General features: G+C 36.3%; 1 protein-coding gene across 2 annotated transcripts in view; it reads right to left on the bottom strand.

Moving 5' to 3' along the window:
• SLC9A9 (solute carrier family 9 member A9) overlaps window positions 1–24,087 on the bottom strand; it is a 695,514-nt gene that overhangs the window by 224,911 nt on the left and 446,516 nt on the right. For both annotated transcript variants that reach the window (XM_059163846.1, XM_059163845.1), the window contains 2 exons: window positions 6,476–6,589; window positions 4,759–4,870 (listed from right to left, as the gene is read on the bottom strand). In XM_059163846.1, the coding sequence (XP_059019829.1) occupies window positions 4,759–4,870; window positions 6,476–6,589 (226 nt within the window). The remainder of the gene's footprint in view (window positions 1–4,758; window positions 4,871–6,475; window positions 6,590–24,087) is intronic.

The raw sequence follows: 24,087 nt of genomic DNA, 5'->3' as shown, positions 1-24,087 counted from the left end.
TGATGATTACAGCCTTGTAATTCACCTTGAAGACCAGAAATGTAATGCCTCCAGCTTTGGTATTCTTTTCAACATTGCTTTGGCTATTTGGGGGTCTTTTGTGGTTCCATACACAGTTTGGAATTGTTTGTTCCAGCTCTGTGAAAAATGCTGATGGTAATTTGATAGGGATTGCATTGAGCGTGTAGATTGCTTTGAGTAGCATAGACATTTTAACAGTATTTGTTGTCCTAATCTATGAGCATATGATATTTTTTGATTCCTTTGTGTCTTCCTCAATTTATTTCGTAAATGTTCTATAGTTTTTAGAGTACAGATCTTTTACTGCTTTGGTTAGGTTTATTCCTAGGTATCTTAATGGTTTTGGGTGCAACTGTAAACAGGACTGATTCCTTGATTTCTCTATCTGCTGCTTCTTTATTAGTTTATAGAAATTCAACAGACTTCTGTGCATTGGTTTTATATCTTGTGACTTTGCTGGGTTAGTGATCAGTTCTAGCAATTGTTTTGTGGAGTCTTTTGGGTTTCCTACATACAGCATCAAGTCATCCGTGAAGAGTGAAATTTTGACTTGTTCTTTTCTGATTTGGATGCCTTCAAATTCTTTTTATTGTCTGATTACCAAGGCTAGAACTTACTATGCTGAACAACAGTGGCGAGAGTGAACATTCCTGTTGTGTTCCTGACCTTAGGGGAAAAGCTTAGTTTTTCTCCATGGAGGATGATATTCCCTGTGGGTCTTTTCATATATGGCTTTTATGATGTTGAGGTACATTCCATTTATCCCTACATTGTGGAGAGTTTTTTTTTTTTTTTCAAGAAAAGATGTTGTATTTTGTCAAATGTCTTTTCTGCATCTATTGAGAGGATCATATTGTTGTTATCCTTTCTTTTATTAATGTGGTATATCATGTTGATTGATTTGTGAATGTTGAACCACTCCTGCAGCCCAGGAATAAAACCTACTTGGTTGTAGTGAATAATCCCTTTAATGTACTGTTGGATCCTATTAGCTACATGCTCCCATTCATTGTTCACAATATCCAAAGGACTCTGAAAAATGTTTTCAGCTATGTAAAGACAGGCTCCATATAAATGTATTGTTGAAGCATGGACAACTAGATTCTTCCAGATGGCTACTAAAAGTCGTACTTCTTATTGGATAACCAAAAGTACTCTAGCCATAGTTAAGAACCCTAGGCTGTATTCTAAAACAAACATTAAAAAATAAAAAATTAAATGGGCTCCATGCCCAGCTTGAACTGTGGAGCTTGAACTCACAACCCTGAAATCAAGACATGAGCTAAGTTCAAGAGTCAGATGCTTAACTGAATGAGCCACCCAGGCTCCCCAAAGGGAAATATTCTTTAAAGGGACTGTCCTTCTCTTTTGGTTTTCACAAATGTTGTTGTCTTACACTCAGAAAACGCCAGACAGTATGTAATGTGATCTGCTTCTTTACCTTCTTTCTGGCTTATGTTGTCTTAGTTGACCTTTTAAATTCTTTATTTCTTGACAAATAGATTTAAAACTTTAGATCCGGAGTAGAGTAGAACATGGCAGAATTCATGCAGAATATCAAAGCTGAGTCTAGAACTTCTTTTTTGAAGAAAAATACTGCACTGCACATGAACTCACCTGATGCTTCCTATACTCTGATGGGGGTCAATAGGTGCAGTGTAGAACTTGAACTGATGTGGGAGGGGTGTTACCTGTTTGATTTGTTGTGAAATGGATGAGGATCAGGTTTGTGTGAGAGACATATATATATGTTGGGGTTGGCCTATGTTAGGAATGGCATAGTTTTAACTTTTATTCTTATGACCTTGAGAGTAAATCTGAAGTAATGTAGGTGAGAAGGTTCTAATTCAAAATCAAGCGGTTAGGGTTCAAGTCTCATTTTCATCTCTAATTGGTCGTAAGATTGTGAGCAAGATACCCAGTCTCTCCATGTCTCCCTTATTCTGACTCTCTCTCTTTTCAACTTGCAGAAAGAGACTAATAATACCTATTCTACCTTGCCTTGGATCTGAGTTTCAAAACATTGCTCATAAAAGGTCTTAGAAAGGTTAGAATGACTTTTGAGTTGAGCGATCTAAGATTCCATTATATAACCATGTAACATTGCAATTTCCTCATTTTCAAGCTAAGAAGATAGCTTCTTAGTGGAAAACCCAATGTTCTATCCACCATGCCAGGGAATATCACCAATATTATTAATTTGTAATTCAGATGGAATTAAAAATGGAGGTAAACAAATCTATTTTTTGTACACATTCACTTCAATGTAAAAAACATACAAAACAAAACTCTAGGCAAATCTATAGAAGGAAGCCTACTTTGGCCCAGATGAATGCAAACCTTGAGATCAAGCTGCCGAACTGTTAACAGTGAGTGACTGATGTCTGGCAGATGACATGGACACTCAGTATGGAAGATAATGGGTGTCATTCTCTGGATTAGAATCATACATAGTAGTAGATGTCCTTAAAATTTGGCATTATGGTCTTTTTGATGGTGAGAATGAACTCACTGGCATTCTCCTGAATTAAATTAATGATATCAACTCCCTTAATGTGATGAGGTTATTGTTTTCCCTCTAGAGGTTTTAGAACAAGGCCAGATAGCAAATATTTTAGGTTTTGTGGGCCATGTGATTTCTGCAGAAACAACTTAACTTTGCCTTTGCAATGCAAAAACAGACAAGACAATATGAAACAAAACGGTACAGTTGTGTTTCAACTTTATTTACAAGTTGGTGTGGGCTAGATTTCGTTCAAAGACCATTGTTTTCTGACTCCCTGCTTTAGAATATCATGAAGATATTATCAGATTCTAGGCCTACATACTGTATTGTTGGTCTCAGTTTTTAGCACAGTTCTAATCCTACAGTTAAGCAAACATAGAAGGTGACAGACCCTGGAGAAACCATCAAGTCAGGTGGCCATTTGGGCAGACACTTCATATCCCAACATGGCTATTCAAAACGTCACACCTTTCTCAAAGGTGATCTTTGTAAAATAGAGCATTGTTTAAAATATAATACTTAAGTTTTAAAAAATAAGCCAGAGTATTTATTCTCCAGAGTAAAACTGATGTTTTTTTTTTTTTGTTTGTTTGTTTTAATTTTTTATTTTTTATAAACATATATTTTTATCCCCAGGGGTACAGGTCTGTGAATTACCAGGTTTACACACTTCACAGCACTCACCAAAGCACAGAAGGGAAGGAAGGAAAAGAGCTTCCCAGCTCCTAGAAATGAGTTGCTGAAGTGCAAGCCAGTGCTGACATCTTATTTATAAGTGATCAAACTTGCTTTATGTTTTCCCTTAATAGAAGTCAACTCATTCCCTAAGTTCATCGCTGTTCTAAGTCAAAGATCACCTACCAGTTCAATTTATCCTCCTTAGGACTCTTTCTGTCATTCTAGCATTTCTGGAAATGGAGGGAAGCACTGGCAGAAGCCTACAGAAGGGTGATTTTAAACTCTGGATTTCCATTTTTTTCATACTTGATTAAATAGCTCATTCTCAACCTCAGAACTACCAACCCTTTACTGTATAGAACAGGCTAGAATGCAATGGAAGGTGAAACAAGCTGTTAACTCCTAGTACTACTTCTGAAAATATGGATTTTGAGACTCTTGGGTGGGTTCGAAGAGGAGTCTTCTCTTGCCTTCAGGAATTCCTGAACTACTTCAAGGTTTAGAAACGCTTTTGTCCTTGACTAAGTTATATAAATCTTTGAGGGCCTTAAAAGTTGCCCTTTGAGGGCAACTCAAAGCCTCAGTTTCCCCATCTAAAAATGTTTTAATATCTGCTTCATAGAATTGATCTAGAGTGAGTGGCAAATAGTAGATATTTAATAAGTGATAGTTTCCTTAGTTTTTCCATATCCCCCCCATATGCTCCAAATTATATTTACTTGCTCTATTCTGAGAGTATTTCTTTGTTTATTGTACTCTCTCATATATTCTCACGAACTGCCCCTGAGTGTAATGTAAGTGTATTCATACACAGAAGGCATGTAAGGAATAAGTTCCATGAGTAAGGCAAGACCGATGGTAGGAAAATTGGACAGAAAGAAATCACAATTCCCAGAGTAGTTCAAGGTCAGAAAATTCATTTGGTTTATTTTCTTTTGAAAAAGGAGCCTTCAGGTGTGGTTTAAACAAGTAAAACATAAGCTTCTTGAGAGCAAAGAACGTGTCAGTTACATGTATTTAGAACTGCTCTTGGCATGAGGTAAGTATTCAATTAATACCAGTTTTCTCAACTAGTAACTGAGCATACTTAGGTATGATTCACTTTTGTATTAACTATGGGAAGTTTCTAGAGTTCTGCATAGGAAAAATAAGTGATTCTAAGGAGAAGTCTTACAATTGGACAAAGATGGCCCCATTTATACACTATTTATCTTAAAGTGCATAATTTGTGAAATGACTGTGCAAATTGCTTGATATGGAAATTCATCTGGAATAGGTTGGGGGAAAGTTGAATACCTATTCTAGGCCAGTTTTGGGCAGATATTGTATTTTCCAAAAAAAATTCCCTTTAGTTTCATTTTCCTTTTCGAAAGAAATCCCACTATTGCTCAGAACTTAGAATATCCACATGGTACTAGGCACCATGGGGTGAAGAGTAGTAGATGCAATGCGGTAAGAAGACCAGGAGATCCCTCTGTTTGCTGAGGCTGCTTTCCATGTGCTGTAAAAGTGTGAGACAACAGGAGTACTAGTACATAACATAGTTCACATACCTGAAAACATCATCATGTGCTGAAAATTCCAGGGGATCTTCTGTTTCCGGCCCAGATTCAGGAGGAAGGAGAGGGGATATATGTTGCAGGCTCTAGCAACAAAAATTGCGAGCTATAGATAAGCACAGGGAAACATTGAGGAGAATCTTGTTGGAATGAGGCTGTGAGTTCTTGAGCTTTATTATGTTCTTAAGCTTCTCTGTTTTATGGCTCAGAAAACAGGGATAAATACCTGTCAATACCTGTATGTCCAACTTGCTTCCAAAATTCATCTTTAAATGTCAATTCTTTTCGAGAAATAGCAGAGAACTCTGCTTTCCTTTGAATATCTACTTGGTTTAGAATTGTTAATCCTGTACCATTTCAATCACTGTAAATCTTCTCATCACATTTATGTTGCTGATGCCTGACTCTTCACTCTACTCTGCTGCAAAATGTGAGGCAGAGACCGTTCAGAGGCTGGGGCATTATTTTCTCAAGCAGCACTTTAGAAAGGGTAAATGTATTTCTGCTCATAATAGCAGTCTTACTTTCTATCAGGTTGTACTCTCTGTATCTGGGAAACTTCACTTACTTTTTTTCTCTTAGTGGATTTAATTTGACCGGAACTACCTGTCTAAATGCATAATATAACTCCTCTAGGAAACATTTTGCTAACATCCAGTATTTACAGGTTAAATTCTATGAAAATACTGGTAGTAGTCATCTTTTCCCTTTCATCATCCAGGACTCCTTCCCTGAGAGTCTGTAGATTCTAGTTTGTCCTCAAAGGGGATGGAATTACGTGGGGAAAGGGAGCTTCCATTTAAGATGTAAGTTTTAGATGAGATTGGAGTGTTAAGTTGAACGTTCAGTGAAAAGAGGACAGAAGGCAAAAGTAGGTGCTTACTAGAACAGGGCTTACAGAAGAGGGGTCAGCTCTCCTGGCTGTCAGGATCACATGCCTGTGATCTGATGGGGCATCTGCCCATTTTCCAAAGGACAACAGTTGCCGACTGTCCTTGGGGACATCCTTGTAGCTCAGTATCCCGTCAAGTAGACATCTGTTCTTATTGGGGAATGCTTACACACCAGGCCTAGAGCTACAAAAGTCCTCTGCAAGGTCTGGGGGAAAAAAAAAGGAGGTCTAGAGTTTATCTTATTTTACTTATAGGAAAGGGGGATCTTATTAAAATAAACTCACATGTACACTAACGTAAGACATTAAATCACATCTATAATGTTAATTTCATCTAATCTTTACTCGGTGTCCTATTTTCAAAGTCCTCGCTGGAAAAGAGATTTTACCAACTTGTGATGAAAATATTTCTAAAGCTTAATAATCCTGGCTATATTCAGATATACTCTAATGCAGATTAAGTATATTTCTCTGAAATTAATGGATGGATATATTTTTATCTAAATGATTCATAATTTAAAAACATACTTTGAATATTCAAGAAATAAATGTATTTTGAATATTTATTTTTTGAGTATTCTATTCTTCAGTTTTCTCTCTTTCTTTCTCTCAGTATTTCCCAAATTTCTTATCTTGAAATGGAAGCATTTAATAAAGGTCCCAATTCTTAGGATCTTTTCCCTCCTACTATCTGCCATGAATTTGAATCCTGCAATAAACTTGAAGAAATTACTTAAAACAATTTAACAGAGTAATCACTAAACATAAGTAGTTTGCTCTTTTCCCTCATCACTCCATGTTCTGTATTTCAAAGGATACAAAGGCTCCAAGTATAAAAAGAGCATTAAAGATATGATTCTGGAACGTGAACAGCGCCAGGCCCATGTAACAGAAGATGACATTCTCGCCCAAGAAGTTCATAAATTCAAACAACTGAAAACAAAACAGAAACCAAAACCATTACTTATGACTCAGGTGTGAATTCACTTAATATCTTGTAACTGTTTTGGTAAGTGGATGTTTCTCTTGTGCCTGGGAAGGCCTTGTGCTCCACTTCTGGGGGGGTATAGGACCTCTGACTACCCTGTCAGGCCCTCTGGCTCTACTCTGGCTCTCTACCTAGTGACAGATGTGGCAGTTGTGTTAACATCTCATCTTCCTTTCCAAATGCAAGGCTGCTAGAAATACACCTGGGTGTATTAGTCAGCATGATCCTCCATGGAACAATTCCTACTAGGATGATAGAATATCCTTATTATAGAAATCTACATGATTGCTTAAGGTGTACCATCGGAAAGGATGCAAAGATTGTTTAGTTTCTTCTGATATCACTCAGTAGATGTCCTTGAGTTCCTAGGCCCTGAAAACTTCAAAAAAAGTTTTAGCTAAATTACCTTCCTCAGGCAGGCAGGAGAGATAAACTTGGAAAACTTGGAAACATGGAAAAAGAATTATTTTTCAACATTAGAATGATCAGTATATTTCAACCCCCAGACAATGAGACTCATTAAATTGACTGATATAGGTATGTCCATTAAATATCTACAATTTCTAGCTGGTAAAAAGAAAATGATTAATCCCAAGGATCAGTTTATGCAATGAGAACACAATAGATACATCAAATTTAGTCAGAGGAATAGAGTAATAACACGCTATGCAGAGGGAAGCTCCCAAGAGTTATTCTTAGATCATTAACTAAACAATTTAAGTTGAGCATGAAAAATGTTCTCTAACTTCTAGATTAGAAGTAAAAGGGAAATGTGTCCAGGGGCTACAACAAACACATATTTGGAAGAGACTTTAGTTTATGTTCCAGAATTTTCATTTGGAAGCTTCTGAAACTTCTGAAACTTCATTCTCAGCCTTACATAAATCACCATGTTAGGTAAACGCCTCTGGAAGCATTTCTCTTGACTTTTTAAGGACTCATCATTTTTTCGTGTAATGTATTTACAGCCTCACAAATAATGCCCAATACCCGCTTACTGATAGTTGACAGAAAGAAAAGCAGAATTTCGTCAGAAACATTATTTAAAGCCAGTAATAGAAATAAAGGATTAAAAAAGACACACTCCTGTGGTACAAGATGGTCTTTCTGCAGTGGCAGTGATCATTAATTATCCTGAGGACTTGTTTCACATTCTAGACCAGCTCATCTTAACAAACACTGTCGCCCAAATAACCACAAAAACTTGAAAACATGGGAGAAAATACAGGGAATGGGGAACACTTTGCTGCCTCCTCATATCTGTACTTTTTCAGAAAGTGAGATTTGGCTACTGTCTTAATCTGCTCTGCCTGCCATAGCAAAATACTATAGACTGGCTGGTTATAACAACAGAGATTTATTTCTTATACTTCTGGAAGCTGAGAAATCCAAGATCAAAAGGTCAAGTCAGCCAATTAGGTTTTGATGAGAATCCTCTTCCTGGTTTGCAAATAGCAGCCTGCTTGCTGAATATCTCTCTCATATCTCTTCTTCTTCTTTTTTTTTTTTTTTTAAGATTTTATTTAATCATTTGACAGATAGAGATCACAAGTAGGCAGAGAGGCAGGCAGAGAGAGAGGTAGAAGCAGGCTTCCCGCGGAGCAGAGAGCCCGACGCGGGGCTCGATCCCAGGACCCCGAGATCATGACCCGAGCCGAAGGCAGAGGCTTCAACCCACTGAGCCACCCAGGCGCCCCTCATATCTCTTATAAGGGCACTAATCCCATTCATGAAGGCTCCACCCTCATTACCTAATCAGCTCCCCGAAGCCCCACCTTTAACATATCACCACATTGGAGAGTAGGACTTCAACATATGAATTTGGTTGGGGGAGGGGCACAAACATTAAGCTATGGTGCAGCTATCCAGTTTTAAACATTAACAAACAAATGCAAGCTTAAATTCATAGAGCTTCTTCTCCGGTCCTCTCCCAAGTACTGGAGAGGGGACATCTTGCCATCTAGGATCTATTTAGCTCCTTCTTGGTGGTCACACTCCAATTTCCCTCTGGGGTCCACCTTCTTCCCTACTCTTAGCTCACATGTTTAAGCCTCCATAGTTCAGATATGGGGTGTATGATTGCGGACTAAACCACTCAAATCAATGTATTTCTCTAGCTAGCATCTTTGGTTCAGAAGTGGGTTTGGTGCATTCAGAGCCAAAGAAATACAATGAGACCTGGCAGGAAATGCCAGGACAAAACCCCCAGCTTTTCATGGTGTGAGAAAGTGGGATGCAGGCTAGGGAGCTGTGGCTGGCCATCTCGTGCTCCCAGGGGAAACAGCTGTCTGAAAGAGAAGCCATGTCCTGACCACACCACTTAAATCTGTATTCAGCCTCTCCCGAAGCAAAATCTACCCTTGGAAAAAACAATAAAAAACCCCCACTTTTTATAAACATATATTTTTTATAAACATATATTTTTTATAAACATATATTTTTATCCCCAGGTCTGTGAATCACCAGGTTTACACACTTCACAGCACTCACCAAATCACATACCCTCCCCAATGTCCATAATGCCACCCCCTTCTCCCAAACCCCCTCCCCCCAGCAACCCTCAGTTTGTTTTGTGAGATTAAGAGTCACTTATGGTTTGTCTCCCTCCCAATGAGGAAGTGGTGATGCAACATGGGGGCTTAAGTGGGTAGAAGAATCACTAAACAATTTTTAATGGTAGCAAAATATCCCTTTGAACTTTCCTACTAAATTTTATTTCATGTACCCATAATTGGATATTTGATTGTTTCTAGATTTGTTCCCATTTAAACAATGCTGCATTAAGTACTTTTTTTAAAAAAAAAGATTTTATTTATTTATTTGAGAGAGAGCATGAGAAGGGGGAGGGTCAGAGGGAGAAGCAGACTCCCTGGGGAGCAGGGAGGCCTGATGGGACTCTATCCTGGGACTCCAGGTGAGCCGAAAGCATTCATTTAACCAACTAAGCCACCCAGGCGACCCTTAAGCACCTTTATACAAACATCTCTCTCCAATTGCGTGACTACTCCTTAGGTAATTCCTAGACATGAGCTGCTTCTGTCAAAGGGTATACATTAATTTTTCTTTTTCAACATACTACCAGTCTGCCCTTCCGAAAGATATGCCAATTTGCATCTCTAATAATGGTGCAGAGGGTGCCCTTTCCCCACATGCTTGCCAAAAGTAGTTTTTATCAATTTTTAAAAACCTTTGACAATCTGATAGACTCACTTATTCTAAATTGTAGATGGTTATTAGCATTTTTAAAAAGGCTCTCTTCATGGCAAGGCAGCAGCACTGATTAGCACTCCTTTGTCTATTTATATCATGTGACAACATTCCTCTGAATGAACAGGCTTCATAATAATTTCCTTCTTGGGGCACTTAATGAAAGTGTGTGGGTGAATTCAATTTTGTTTCATGTGCAAAAATTTCCTGAAGGTATGTTTCAAAAGGAGAATCTACATTAAGGCCATACTGACAGAAGCAACCAATTTGACCACCAGGAGGGCATTCACTGCCCAAGTCTGGCCTGGAGTAGTTAATTACTGAGGGAATAGATTTATTAGTCAAATTTAGAAGGAAAAAAAAAAAGCTCTCAAAACTCTACTTCCAAATCAAAGTTGTAATAATGATGATGATAATAATAATGACAACAACAAATGTCAAACTAGCAGATTCAGGATCAGTATTCACTATAAATAACCTCACATCTACTTCAACCTCACTCAGGATCAATGAAAAAAAAAAAACTTGACTCAATATTTTATTTATCCAGTACAGTAATCAACATTTGTTTTATTTCCATTAATTCTCAGTTTGAGCCTTTGGAGAGAACCCAACTTAAGTAATCTTTGCTTGGCAAAGCTTTTCTTTGGGAAAATAAAAAAACAAGTTAATAGTGCAAAGAAGAGGACAGTCAGTGTTTAAAAACTCGGAAAGTTCATGGTAACCAGTCAAATGTTAATTAAACAACTTAAAGTTTAAACAACTTAACCATGTTCTCTGAAGACTTATCAGATGGATGTTATATTTTTTTAGACTGTTATTTACTGTACTTACTAGAAATTTTTATAAAAAGGTCATACGTATTTTATAAAATCATATCAGTAATGCTGATTTGGTTCTTTCCCCTATTCGTAAAAGAATGAAACTTTACCATGTTACTATGGTTCGTTTAGAGAAATATTATAGTAGTTCATTATACTGTACCCTGCTTAACTAATACCAATTAAATTCACATGGATTCCTCAACAAAGCTTTTATTTGGCATAGTACAGTTTGACACAACCTGCTGGCTTTCATCTACTTGTCCAAGTAGTACACTGAAATCCATTTTAATTGGGAGGTGAAAGAATCTACAAAAGTAATAAAAATGAAAAGACAGGAAGAAATAAAAATGCCCAGGATTAATTTTTTTTGTCTGTTTTAAAATTTGTCTTTCTTCCTAACTGGATACTTTCTTCCTAACTGGACACTTTCTTTAAAGAATATCTCAGGTTTCATTTTTTATATACTATTGAGCATATCTATATTTTGAACAAGCTGGGGTATAAACATATTGGGGAATCTGCGAACCAACAGGAGAATATATTTTACTGGAATTATAACTTCTGCTTCTGTAATTCTAATATTGGCTTAGTCCCAGTCCTGAGGAAATTTGTTCATGGCAAATCCAGTAATTCCTATGGGCTTCAGAGGTAGCATAAGAAATGAATTGTACTGAAGCTCTGTGAACTTTCTAGTAAGGATGTAAATGATCTAAAGGCTTTATTGCCAGTCATGGTCCTGGTTCCTAGAGAGCAACTTCTCTTATGAAGCTGAAGATTTATAATTACATATAGGTACAACTGCAATCTTGTGAGATTCTTCTATATGTAGGACATTATAATAAAAATAGCAGTATCGGGGCACCTGGGTGGCTCAGTGGGTTAAGGCCTCTGCCTTCAGCTCGGGTCATGATCCCAGGGTTCTGGGATCAAGCCCCACATCAGGCTCTCTGCTCAGGGGGGAGCCTGCTTCCCCCTCTCTCTCTGCCTGCCTCTCTGCCTACCTGTGATCTCTGTCTGTCAAATAAATAAATAAAATCTTAAAAAAAATAGCAGTATCACTACTTCTAAAATAGTAATAATACTAATGGAATTAATTTTTTTTAGGATTTAAATTATGCTAAGGAATATGTTAAAGGCTTTTACTTTAAAATTTTTTAACATTTATATCATAATGACAACAAAACTCACAAATTGATAATTTTTTTAAAAGATTTTATTTATTTGACAGAAAGAGATCACAAGTAGGCAGAAAGGCAAGCAGAGAGAGGGGCGGGGGAGGGGGGGAGGAGGAAGCAGGCTCCCTGCCTAGCAGAGAGCCCGATGCAGGACTCTATCCCAGGACCCTGAGATCATGACCTGAGCTGAAGGCAGAGGCTTAACTCACTAAGCCAACCAGGCAGCCCATAAATTGATAATTTTATTTCCATTTTACTGTTGGCGAAGCTGCACTCGATATTAATACACTTGCCTACATAAACACAATAAAGGAAAGAACTGAGCTGTCTTGAGTTTTGTTTAAGGCCCAAATCATTTTTGCCAGACTAGGCTGTCTCTCCAGTATATGAAATTCAGGTTTGGGGGCAGCAAGATGTTTGTTAACAATATAATTGGTGAATATTTATAAGGCTTTAGAGTTTACAAAGGTTATTTTTAATACATTTTCTTTGATCATCAGAACAGCTCCGGGGTTGGCAGTATTCATGGGACCCTGACCACATTTTATTTCAAGTAAAGAAACCTGAAAGGTAAATATCTTGGCATCCAACTAGTGGAAGCAACAGCTGGTTCTTAAGGTGGTAGATACTTGAGGTAGTGGATACTTATCTTCTCCCAATGTCTACTACCATCCAGTCATCCAGAACAATCCCCCACAAAAAAGCAAAACAGGAAAATAAAACTTTTACCTTGCATTTGTAATGATAAGACAAAACTTTCCAATCCTAGAGAAATGCTTTGCTCTATAGAACCATCATAATGGGGGCACCTGGGTGGTTCAGTCGTTAAGCATCTGCCTTCAGCTCAGGTCGTGATTCCAGGGTCCTGGAATCGAGCCTTGCATCGGGATCCCCAGGTCTACAGGAAGCCTGCTTCTCCCTCTCCCACTCCCCCTGCTTGTGTTCCCTCTCTCACTGTGTCTCTCTCTGTCAAATAAATAAATAAAATCTCAAAAAAAAAAAGAACCATCATAATGATTATATACAGTTTTATATATATTACTATGCATATAGATTATAATATATATATATATGCCTAAGATCAAAGAAACTTCAAAGAAACAAGATGGGATTAGGAGGGAGACAAACCATAAGTGACTCTTAATCTCACAAAACAAACTGAGGGTTGCTGGGGGGAGGGGGGTTGGGAGAAGGGGGGTGGGGTTATGGACATTGGGGAGGGTATGTGCTTTGGTGAGTGCTGTGAAGTGTGTAAACCTGGTGATTCACAGACCTGTACCCCTGGGGATAAAAATATATGTTTATGAAAAAAAAAATTAAAAAAAAAAAGAAAAAAAAACAGAAGTTCAAATAAAAAAAAAAGAAACTTCACACAGTGTGGGTATTCTTCCTCTGCCTCACCTGCAGGAGTTAGGCTCTACGTCCAAGTTTAGGACTTTACAGTTTAGGGACTATACAGTGTCTGAAGTAGAGGAGATATACCACTTAAGTGACCAAGAGCTTCTATTTTGTCCTATATTTCTTTGAGAATTCTTGGGCTCCCTATGCACTCCTGGCTGCTATCCAACCCTCTCCCATCCCTTGCATTTCATTGTCTTTTAAACTTAATTTGACTTTTTAAAAACATGAGAATTTCAGATGCACAGACTATAAAAACACAACAAAACACATTTTGGGAAGATGAATAGGCATCATTAAGCAAGCAAAGTTAATATAGGAAATAAATGTAGTTACAGCTACAAGGAATTCAGCTTCATTAAACTGAATAAATACTGTAGCCAGATATTCTTAAAATCTTGGAGCTAATAAGTTAAGGGGAGGGTTATTTTCTATGAATTTGCTAAATTACTTTATCCAGTAAATACTGATAACAGTGTTCTTATTTGTGGAGGTTTTCGAGTTTTGATTCTTTTTCTTTCTTTTTTTTTTTTTTTTAGGGGGGCATATTAAAGTAAAAGTACAGAATTTTGTAAAGTTTCATTTAAGTTAATATATAATTGAGTGAAGAATAAACTTCTCAAGTCTGCAACTTCACAAAGTGATTAACATGACATTGATCAGAAATATTGGCCCCCAACTAAAATTAGACTTAGATCTATTTTGATGAAATACACACACACACACACACACACACACACACACACACACACCCTGAGATCAAGATTTCAAGGATAGAGTAACCTTGTAATGTAGTCCAGACATCTGACCAATGCTTGATTGCTTCAACACTCTTTTCAAGAGGCTGCTCAGCATGGAACTGGACACTGCCAAAGCAGAAACCCCAGTACTTTCCAAGGAAGCAAATGGCATTTTTAGACATTTGTAACTATTAAGAAGTCCTCCCTTATGTTGAGCTGAAATGTAGTTCTCTATCACTTTCAACTACTTCTTCGGCTCATAGAAAAAAGTCAAACACAGTCATCATTTATTGCATACTGCTTTGTTCTAACTGTGGAAAAGGATTTCCATCAGAATCCTTGCAGTAGTAGGCAATTGTATAGTGTAGGCAGCAACTGTCAGTTTTCGTTCCACAGTCTTGAAACGTTAAACATGTTAGTATTTTTTTTTTTTTAATTTGACAGACACAGATCACAAGTAGGCAGAGAGGCAGGCAGAGAGAGAGGAGGAAGCAGGCTCCCTATCCCAGGACCCTGAGATCATGACCTGAGCTGAAGGCAGAGGCTTAACCCACTGAGCCAACCAGGTGCCCCAAAACATGTTAGTCTTGAAAGTAAACGTGTCTCTGGGAGTTTGTGGTTGGTATATAGGACCTTAAGTGTAGAATAGCTTCAAAGGCTGGGGGGCTCTAGATCGAGAATTATGTTCAAAGATGTGTTCTCTAGAAGGATTGTCTCAGGAAATCTAATAGTACTGGCCCTTAGGGGGAAAAAATAAGAGTCATGGCATAATATAATTAGTTTCTCTGTGGTTTTGCCAATAAATACTAGCTAAAGAAAACTAGCTGAAACAACATATTTTCTGTGCAGACATGAAAACCATGCTGAAAAGATTTTTTCTTAATGAACAAACCAAGAGAAACATTACTATTAATATTAGGAACTGGTATGAAAAATTCACATGTTATCAAAAAATTTTAAAGGTTAATATTCCATTTCTTTAACTTTTTTCATTTAGCTATGATGAATTTCCTTTCTTACTCACCATGTGTGTCTTTTTATCATTTTAATTAGCCAATGCTAAATTCTTTCTTGAGTGAATGTATGAAGAATATACAGAAAAAAGGGAAGATTTCTAATGATGTCTTTTTTTTTTTTTTTTTTTTTTTAGGTCTGAGTTGCATACCAATATCCCAACTCTTGCTAGTTATCTGAGTTACAATCATCCATGACATGGCTATGGATCTACCTCTCCATTCATTGTGAGAACAATGTGCTCTACTACAGGAAGATTTACCACTGGCAACAGACAGAAAGGATATTGAGCCCCGAACACCATGAGCTGTGTCTGAGCTCTCCATGGCATCCCATTTTCTTGATCAAAGTGTTACAAACTAAAATACTTAGGATTGAAGACATTATTCAATGCTGTTTTATATCAGCTATTTCAGAGTGAAATGCATTAGAACATCAGGACAAATGTAAAATGCTAGAATCAAACAAGTATTTATTGAAAAAGGCTTTCCCTTCTCTATTTTAGAGGCAGGGGTTGAAGCATTTTTTTGGAATAACATTTAGTTGTATCACTAGCTCGAAAATTTTAAGAACTACTTTGCTTCATGTTATGTTATTCCTAATAAACACTGTCATTTGTGCTAGTGAATTTACCACATTCAAATTCCCTTGACAGACTTTCTAATTAGCTGATTTTGAATATGCTACCATATGTAATGGTACAACGGTAATCAGAAGTTTTCAGAAAAATTTCTTTTACCATCCTCCCCAATTTCATATTTTTGAGGGAAAATAATTTGAAGACTAGTTAAACTGATTTGGTATTTAAGTTGACCAAAGTCTCTCCTCAACTTTTTCTTTTGCTTTGGGTCATTATTTTTGTACAATGCACAGGGGTAGATACTTTACAATTTAGAAGGTAAAGAGGTATGGATTTTTTTTCTTGTGCATTTCAGTATGACTTTAAGTCTACTGCATGTATATAGCACTGAGCTTTATACTATATGAAAACAGTAACATTCAAACTCTGAATTTTTTGTTCTCCATATGGCTTTAGGTTTAATTGATTTGACTGGTAAAGGAAAGAAAAAACCACACCTAAGGGTTAAAAATAATTTTCATTTTGCAGAAGATTTTTGAATTCAACTTTTGAACTATGGTGGTGTGGAATATGGAAAGGCTTTCAATACCAGTCTTTCACTGAATGAAAGGCATTCAATGAAGTTTAGAGTAGCACATTGATTCTGCTGAACATGATGAGAAATTGGAGAGTTAGAGAGTGTGAAAGGGTCTTTATAAATCAGAGAAATCAATGAAAGTGAAAGAAAAAGTATATGACATTTGAATAATGCCATTCAATTGGAGAACAGCTATCAAATGATTTTTATGAAGGCGTGAATATCAATAAATCAATAGTTGATGAAATTAAGTTTGCTTGACTTGTTTCCTTGTAATAGACAGTTAAAATGTAGTGGATCTAGATTGTCAGTACTTGTATCGAACTCTAGAAAACTCTATTGTACACTGATTAACTTTGTTGAGGCTTCTTTTTCAGTAAGATTTATAAAGCCCCCCTCCTTAAAGCTTCTTTGTATTGAAGCTATGGTACATCTTTGACAATATAGGTAACATGTCAAAAATTATAAATTATTACAGAAAAAGAATGTATTTTTGTTTCAGGGAAAGCAGTTATATTTTCACATAAAAACCATGCATGCATAAATCAATCTGGATGAGAGCTTTAGCTTTGACTTATTCTGGTGGTTTGGAGCTAAGTTTATTCTTGTTCTAAATTGTTTGGTTACTTCAAAATAATCCACAAAGATCCCTCAGAAAGTTCTCTTGGATTATATGTATTTTTATGTAATATATAAAACATCTGGTAATATGCAAAACATAATATGCATATATAGAGGATAGAGTCTACTATAGATGTGCACTAAAACTCTTCATCAGTTGCCACTCTCTAGCCCTCCATTCCTTCTGTACATCACAATGACCTTGGCCTTTTGCACACTGAATGCTGATGGCTACTGAGTTACTTACTCTCCTGGGTGCGCAGGTCCCTTCTGCTCCTACCATATGAATTTTAGGCTTAACAAGGATCAGTCCCACTTGTTCCAAGTTCAGTTTATCTCTGCTTTAACTTGGTATTAGTAGTTGCATAATTTAATTATATAGATTAATGAAGTATGAATATGAACACCACAATTGATATTTTTCAAAAAAACTAAGTTAAATTTGTAGAAAAGACTTGGTAAAATTAAGTTCCTTAGAAAATGCTACTAAATTAGTAGTGAGCAGGACAACCGTAAAATGTTGCAAATATATATATCTAAATATAGAAGGGTTCTTAGCCTATATTGCTTTGCCTGTGTTTTTAAACTCCTGTTCTGAACTGAAGACATAAAGACTCTGAACATAAATAGAAAGTAGAAGTTCTGGTAGATATATTTTGGGTGTGCTTTGTGCAAAAAAGACAACCTAGAACTCTAAGAGTCAAAAAAAAGCATTGACTCTTTATAAAAAGATTGGCAAATATGCATTTATGTAAGTGATAATTAAATGTTGGAGCTATTTTGTGTATTTTTTCCCTGCTTTAACTGATTTTCCATTTATTGACCCATTCTGATTTTGTGCGGGATAAAAGTAGTGTTTGTTTTTTCTCTAATTCGACATTTTTTTTTTTTTTTTGGGAATTGATGTTTCCATTTGGTTCTTCCTACAACTTCCTGTTCTTCTTCATGCTACTAATATTCTCCTTTATTTCTTTAAAGATTCTAATTACGACTATTTAAAATTCTTGGTCTGTCTCAATAATTTTGCTTAATGTGGACTATGTTCAGATTTTGGTCTCTGTTTTTTACAGTAGTTGTACTCATGGGGCCTCTTCTTATTTTAACCCATGAGCTCATATTTTCCCGGGGTCAATACTGTTTGCCAATGCTATAAGGAAATGCCTATGCACACACCAGAGTGTCCCTTTAGTGACTTTTAGGAGATGGGAGGGGATAAACTCCAGGGTCGAGAAATCTTTCAGCATCATCCAAGATCACCCCCTCCCCCAAACTGATTTGGGTTCACTCCTCTGGCAATTTCTTTGTCAGGGAATTACCCTTAAATATTTAGACCAAATCAACACTGGGAAGAGGTAATCTCTTCTGTAGTCATCCATCAGTCTGGACATGGAAGCATGGAAGATGGAGAAGAGGATGCCCAAGGGCAGGGCAACTGGTCATCCTGCAGCTTCATCAACTTTTTTACTGCCCAGATGCTAACCCTGACACCACCGTGGATGACCTAGACCGTTGAAATGAGGAGGGGGGTGAAGACCACCCCAAAAAATCAAGAAAAGAGGTGAATTTAGAAGTTAAAATCTCTAACTGAATCTTTCTTCCCACTCCTGATTTTGGCTGCTGTTCAAGTGTGACCATTCTCCATACCACTTTAAGATGATTTCTTGTCTCTCCAGGTGTTCTTACAGCTTTTACAACTTGCTCAGGTCTATGTTTCCTCTTAATTATGTGGTTTCTCTAGGTTTGCTTTAGGAGGGAGTCAGTAGCTGAAGCTAGTTTGCCATCTTATTAGCACTGATTTTTATATTACTAATATTATTATTTTAAGATTGTATTTACTTTTTTATTTTAGAGAGAAAGAGAGAGAGAGAGAGCGCACATGAGTGGGGTTGGAGCAGAGGGGGAGGGGGTAGGAGGGAGAAAGAATCTCAAGCAGACTCTGCACTGAGCAGGGAGCCTGATATGGGGCTCAATGTCACCACCCTGAGGTCAGGACCTGAGCTGAAACCAAGAGTCAGGCACTTAACTGACTGAACCACACAGATGCCCCTGATTTTTACATTATTTTTTAAAGTTAAAGTTAAAAGTTGCTGATTGAGAATGATAGATGGTATCGAGAGTTCTTCTCTATAGGGGTTTTGGAATTTAATTTGAGTTCAGTTACAGCCCAGATCAGGAGTACTGTAGGGCCTGTTGAAGACAAAACTAGGGAAATGACGTAGTCTGTGGCCTATGCCCTCAGCTTCTTTGTATATGGCACTCCCTCCCCTTTCCATGGTCATATATTTCAGAGTATGGGGGACTAACCTATTTTCAGATACTTTGTTCTTTTTTCCCATCTAAGTACCATTGTGCTTTTCCACCATTCGTTCTATTTCTGATTTGGAAAACAAAGTTATTCTATGAAAAAGATTTTATTCCTTGAACCCCTTATCTTTCAGATTTTGAATATTCTGGAATCTTGTTTTCTGGTGAATCAAACTGATTACTCAGAAAAGTGAGTAAAGTCATGAACAGACAATTTCTTTTCTTTTCTTCTTCTTCTTCTTTTTTAAGATTTTATTTATTTATATGATAGAGAGCGAGACAGCAAGAGAGGGAACACAAGCAGGGGGGAGTGGGCGACGGAGAAGTAGGTTTCCTGCCGAGCAGGGAGCCTGAAGCAGGGCTCCAACCTAGGACTCTGGAATCATAACCTGAGTTGAAGGCAGACGCCTAATGACTGAGCCACCCAGGTGCCCAAACAGGCAATTTCTTAAAAAAAAAGATTTACAGATGACTCCAAAACTAATCTGTATGCTCAAGAAGAGTGCTGACCACATTTGTGGTATTTGTCATTGAACACCAACTCCCAGCGGAGACTTTAGCATATCATAATGTTCAGTAAGTATCTGTTGAATGAGTAAAATGGATAAAAGGGGAATTCCCAGTGCTTTGTGTCATAGTAAGTTTGTACAATTTTTCTACATGGAAATTTAGGAAATATAATAAAATTCATAGTACATAAAACCTTTATCTGAGCAGTTCTACCTCTTGGAATTTATCCTAAAGGAATAACATGACAAGTATACATAGATTTATATAGGGAAATTCACTGTTCAAAAAAAATATGGAAAACAATCAAGACATATCAAAAGGAGAATCTTGAATGATTTAAAAGGTAATTCCTTCTAAAGGTTCACCACCATATACGATGCTGTCTATGGCTTTTTAACAGATATTTTCTATCAGATAAAGGAAGTCCTTCCCTTCTATACTTTGCCAAGAATTTTTACAACCTATGTGTTGACTCTTTCATATTCAGTGCTATTTCTGTATCTACTGAGATACATTTTCATTTGTTAATGTGGTAAATTATACTTACACTATTCTAATACTTGAGTATGCTTGTATCCCTAGGATAAACCCAGCTCAGTCATAATGTACTTTTTTTTTTTCACTGATGAATTTGGCTTGATAATATTTTGTTCATAACCTTTGTATCTATGTTCATAAGTGAAACTGGCACATACATTTCATTTTTTATTACTGCTACTCACAAGTTTTGATTTCAGAATATTAGTAGCTTCATGAAATAATTTGGGGGAGCATTCCTCTATTTTTTATCTTGAAAGATTTGTATAAAATCAGGTGATCTATTCCTTGAAAATTAGATAGAACTCACCTATAAAACAGTCTGGGTCTTGTGTTCTTTGGTGAGTAGATCTTTAGCTACTAATTCAATTTCTTTAATGAATATAGGTCTATTCATTTTTTTTCAGATAGTTTTGATAAATTACTTATTCCTAGGAAATCGTCCATTTTATCTAAGATTTAGATTTATTTGCATCAATTGTGCATGGCATTGTTCCTATCTTTTTAACCTCCACAGCACCTATGGTAATGTCCCATTTTTCTCTTCTAACTTTGTTTAGATTTGCTCTCCTTTTGTCTTATCAAAATTGTCTATTTTATTCCTCTTTTCAAGGAAACAACTTTTGGCTTTATTGATCTCCTCTATTGTATTTTTCTGCTTTTATCTTTATTTTTTTACTTAATTTTATTCTTTGGGTTTATTCTGCTTGCTCCTTTCCTAACCTCCTAACTTAGTATCATAACATTACATTTAAGTCCTTTCAAATTTTTAATATAAACATTAAAGGACACAAATGCTTTACTTTCATTTAAATACATTTAATCAGCTGTATACCACAAATTTTTATAAAGTTAATTATGATTAAACAAGCAACACAGGTGCTGGGTGGCTCGAGTGTCTGCCTTCTGCTCAGGTCATGATCCGAGGGTCCTGGGTTCAAGCCCGTATTTGTGCTCCCTGCTCAGCAGGAAGTCTGCTTATCCCTCTGCCCCTCTCCCCCACTCCTGTGCACACACACTCTCTCTCTAAATAAATAAATAAAATCTTTTAAAAAAAAGCAATACTTAAATATACTTAAAAAATAATTAAAACATTGTAGATGGCAAAGACCACCACTACTCCTGGTCACACTTTCTCCCATCCCATATAGTATATTTTTATCTATAAAGATACACTCACAAATAATTATTTTCATATATGTTCTTAAAAAATGGTATTATTTTAAAAATATACTGAAGAAGAAAAAGGCACTGTTTTGAAAATTTATTGGTGGTAGGTTTAAACATCATCAATTTAACAGATATTATAAGATTGCCCTCCAAATAAGCATATCATTTTACCTTTTCATGAAAAATTTATTGGAATATCTCTATCTATACCTCCTGAAAACATAATATGATAAACTTTTGAAATTTTTGTCAGGGACACCTAGGTGGCTCAGTTGGTTGGACAACTGCCTTTGGCTCAGGTCATGATCCCCGAGTCCCGGGATCAAGTCCCGCATTGGGCTCCCAGCTCCACGGGGAGTCTGCTTCTCTCTCTGCCCTTCTCCTCACTCATGCTCTCTCTCACTGTCTCTCTCTCAAATAAATAAATAAAATCTTTAAAAAAATAAAATAAAACAAAATTTTTGTCAATGTCATGAATATTATTTTATTATTATTTTAATTTGTAACCCTTGGTTAATAATCAGTTTGAACAATTTCTCATGTTTATTGACCATTGAAATTGCTGTTCAACGAATAGTCTATCCATTTCTTTAAATATTTTCTTCTATGTTCCTTGGATTTTTGTCTAACATTATTTTTGTTATATATTAAGACATTATGGAATACTTATAACTATGAAGTTATAAGTATAAACATTTATTCATTTATTTACTCATTCAAAAAAAAAAAAAAAAGCTATTGAGGACCTGTTATGTGCCAGCCACTGCTCTAGGTACTAGGTATTAGAGATGCAATAATGAACAAAGCTGACAAAAATCCTTACCTTTTGGAACATAAATTCTGTAGAGGAGACACTAAACACTGAACAAGATAAATAATTAAAATGTATAGTATATTGGTGATAAGAGCAAAAGTGAAAAAATAGCAGGAAGGGAGGTATAAAATATCAAGGGGGGTTGTTGAAATTTTGGGTAGTGTTCAATGAAGCTATCACTGAGAAAAGGCTTTTAAGTAAAAATATTAGCAAAAAATGAAGAAGCAAGACAGGTAGACATCTGGAAGAAGAGCATTCCAATTATAGCAAGCAACAACACAAAGGCTCTGAAAAATAGCAAGGAAACCAGTGTGGTTGGAGCAGAAAAGCAGAGAGGAAGAAGAAATCAGAGTGAAAACCAGGAGCTAGGCAATCTAGGAACTTGCAGGACTCAGAGAGGATTCTGGCTTTTACTGGGGAAGATTGGGAGACACTGGAGGGTTTAAGGAATAGAGTGACATGGTTTGATTATGTTTTAACATAATGATGATAGCTTCTGTGTTGTAAATAGCCTACAGAGGCCAGTGCTGAAGTAGAAAGGCTAATTAGACGGTTATCGTGGTATGGTGAGTGATGTGAATTGTGTAACACTGATGATTCACAGATCTTACCCCTGAAGCAAATAATACATTATATGTTAATAAAAAAAAGAAGGTTGTTGTAATAGTCCAGGTGGGAGATGATGGTGAACCTAGACTAAAGTGGTGGCAATTGGGCTAGTGAGAAGAAATGCAATTCTGTATATATTTTGAAAGTAGAAGTCGGAGGATTTGCTGAAGGATTAAAAATGAGTCAAAAGTGACACAAGATTTTGGCCAGAACAAATGGAAGAATTAGATGGCTCCTAATAAGGTTAATGTCTCCATGAGGTAGAAAGTGTTGTTAGCCTCATCTTATGAACGAGGAAACCAAAGCCCAAAGAAATGCCATAATTTGCCCAAGAACTTATAACCGGGATGTAGGTCTGGGATTTGAGCCAGTATGACTCCAGAGTCTAGTATGATTAGACTAGTATGACTCCAGAGTCTGTGCTTTGAACTACTATACCACATATTTCATTTTTTTCCCCCAATCCGGTAACTGTGGCTTTAATTTGAATTCTCTATGTGAATATAGGGAATGTTGAACATTTTGTGATACATTGATGGCTCTTAAGATTTCCTCTTACATTGAATATCTGGTAGTATCTTTGTTTTTTCAATTAATGAGTAGCTTATCTTTTTCTTATTGGTTTGTAGAAATTCTTTATATATTCTGGATTCCAATCCTTTGGCAGTTATATGACAAATTGCAAATTCTTTTTCTTGTTTGTGACTAGACTTTTTCTTGTTTTTGTGATGTCTTTTGATGAACAAAATTCTTTAGTGTAGTCAAATTGATTAATCTTTTCCTTTATATATTTTTTGTGATTTATAAGTCTTTTCAAACTCTGAGATCATAACGACTGGCTTCTGAAAACTTAATAGTTTTGACTTTCATATTTATATCTTTAATCTAATCTGGGCTTAAAAAAATAGTCTATGCCAGTTACAGTCGAAATGGCGGTTATTCTGCTGGGGAAGAATAGGGAGGTAGCTAAAAGGGGCATGAAAGAGGCTTCTAAGGCGCTGGTAATGTTTCTGACCTAGGTACTGTTTACACAGTTTTCAGTTCATGAAAATTCAGCAAGCTGTCCACTTATATGCATTTTCTTTTGTGTATACTATACTTCAATAAATTAAAAAAGTTAAACCTGACAGTCTGTTCTTTTTAATTCATAAGTTTAGCCCATTTACAGTTTTGTTTACTACTAATGTAATTGAATTAATTTTTCTATCTACTTTCAAATTACCCTGCTTTTTCTATGATTTGGGTTTTGTTGTTGTTATTGTTTCTCCCATTTCCTGTTTTCTTTATTATTTTTCTTTATTTTCATCTTTATTTTTATTTTATATTTTCTTTATTTTTCTTTATTTTCTTTATTTCTCTTCTG

This window comes from Mustela lutreola, chromosome 2 (genome assembly GCF_030435805.1).
Source record: "Mustela lutreola isolate mMusLut2 chromosome 2, mMusLut2.pri, whole genome shotgun sequence".
Taxonomy (NCBI): domain Eukaryota; kingdom Metazoa; phylum Chordata; class Mammalia; order Carnivora; family Mustelidae; genus Mustela; species Mustela lutreola.
The sequence above is the reverse complement of the archived record's forward strand: the minus strand, read 5'-3'. Positions and strand labels throughout refer to the sequence as shown.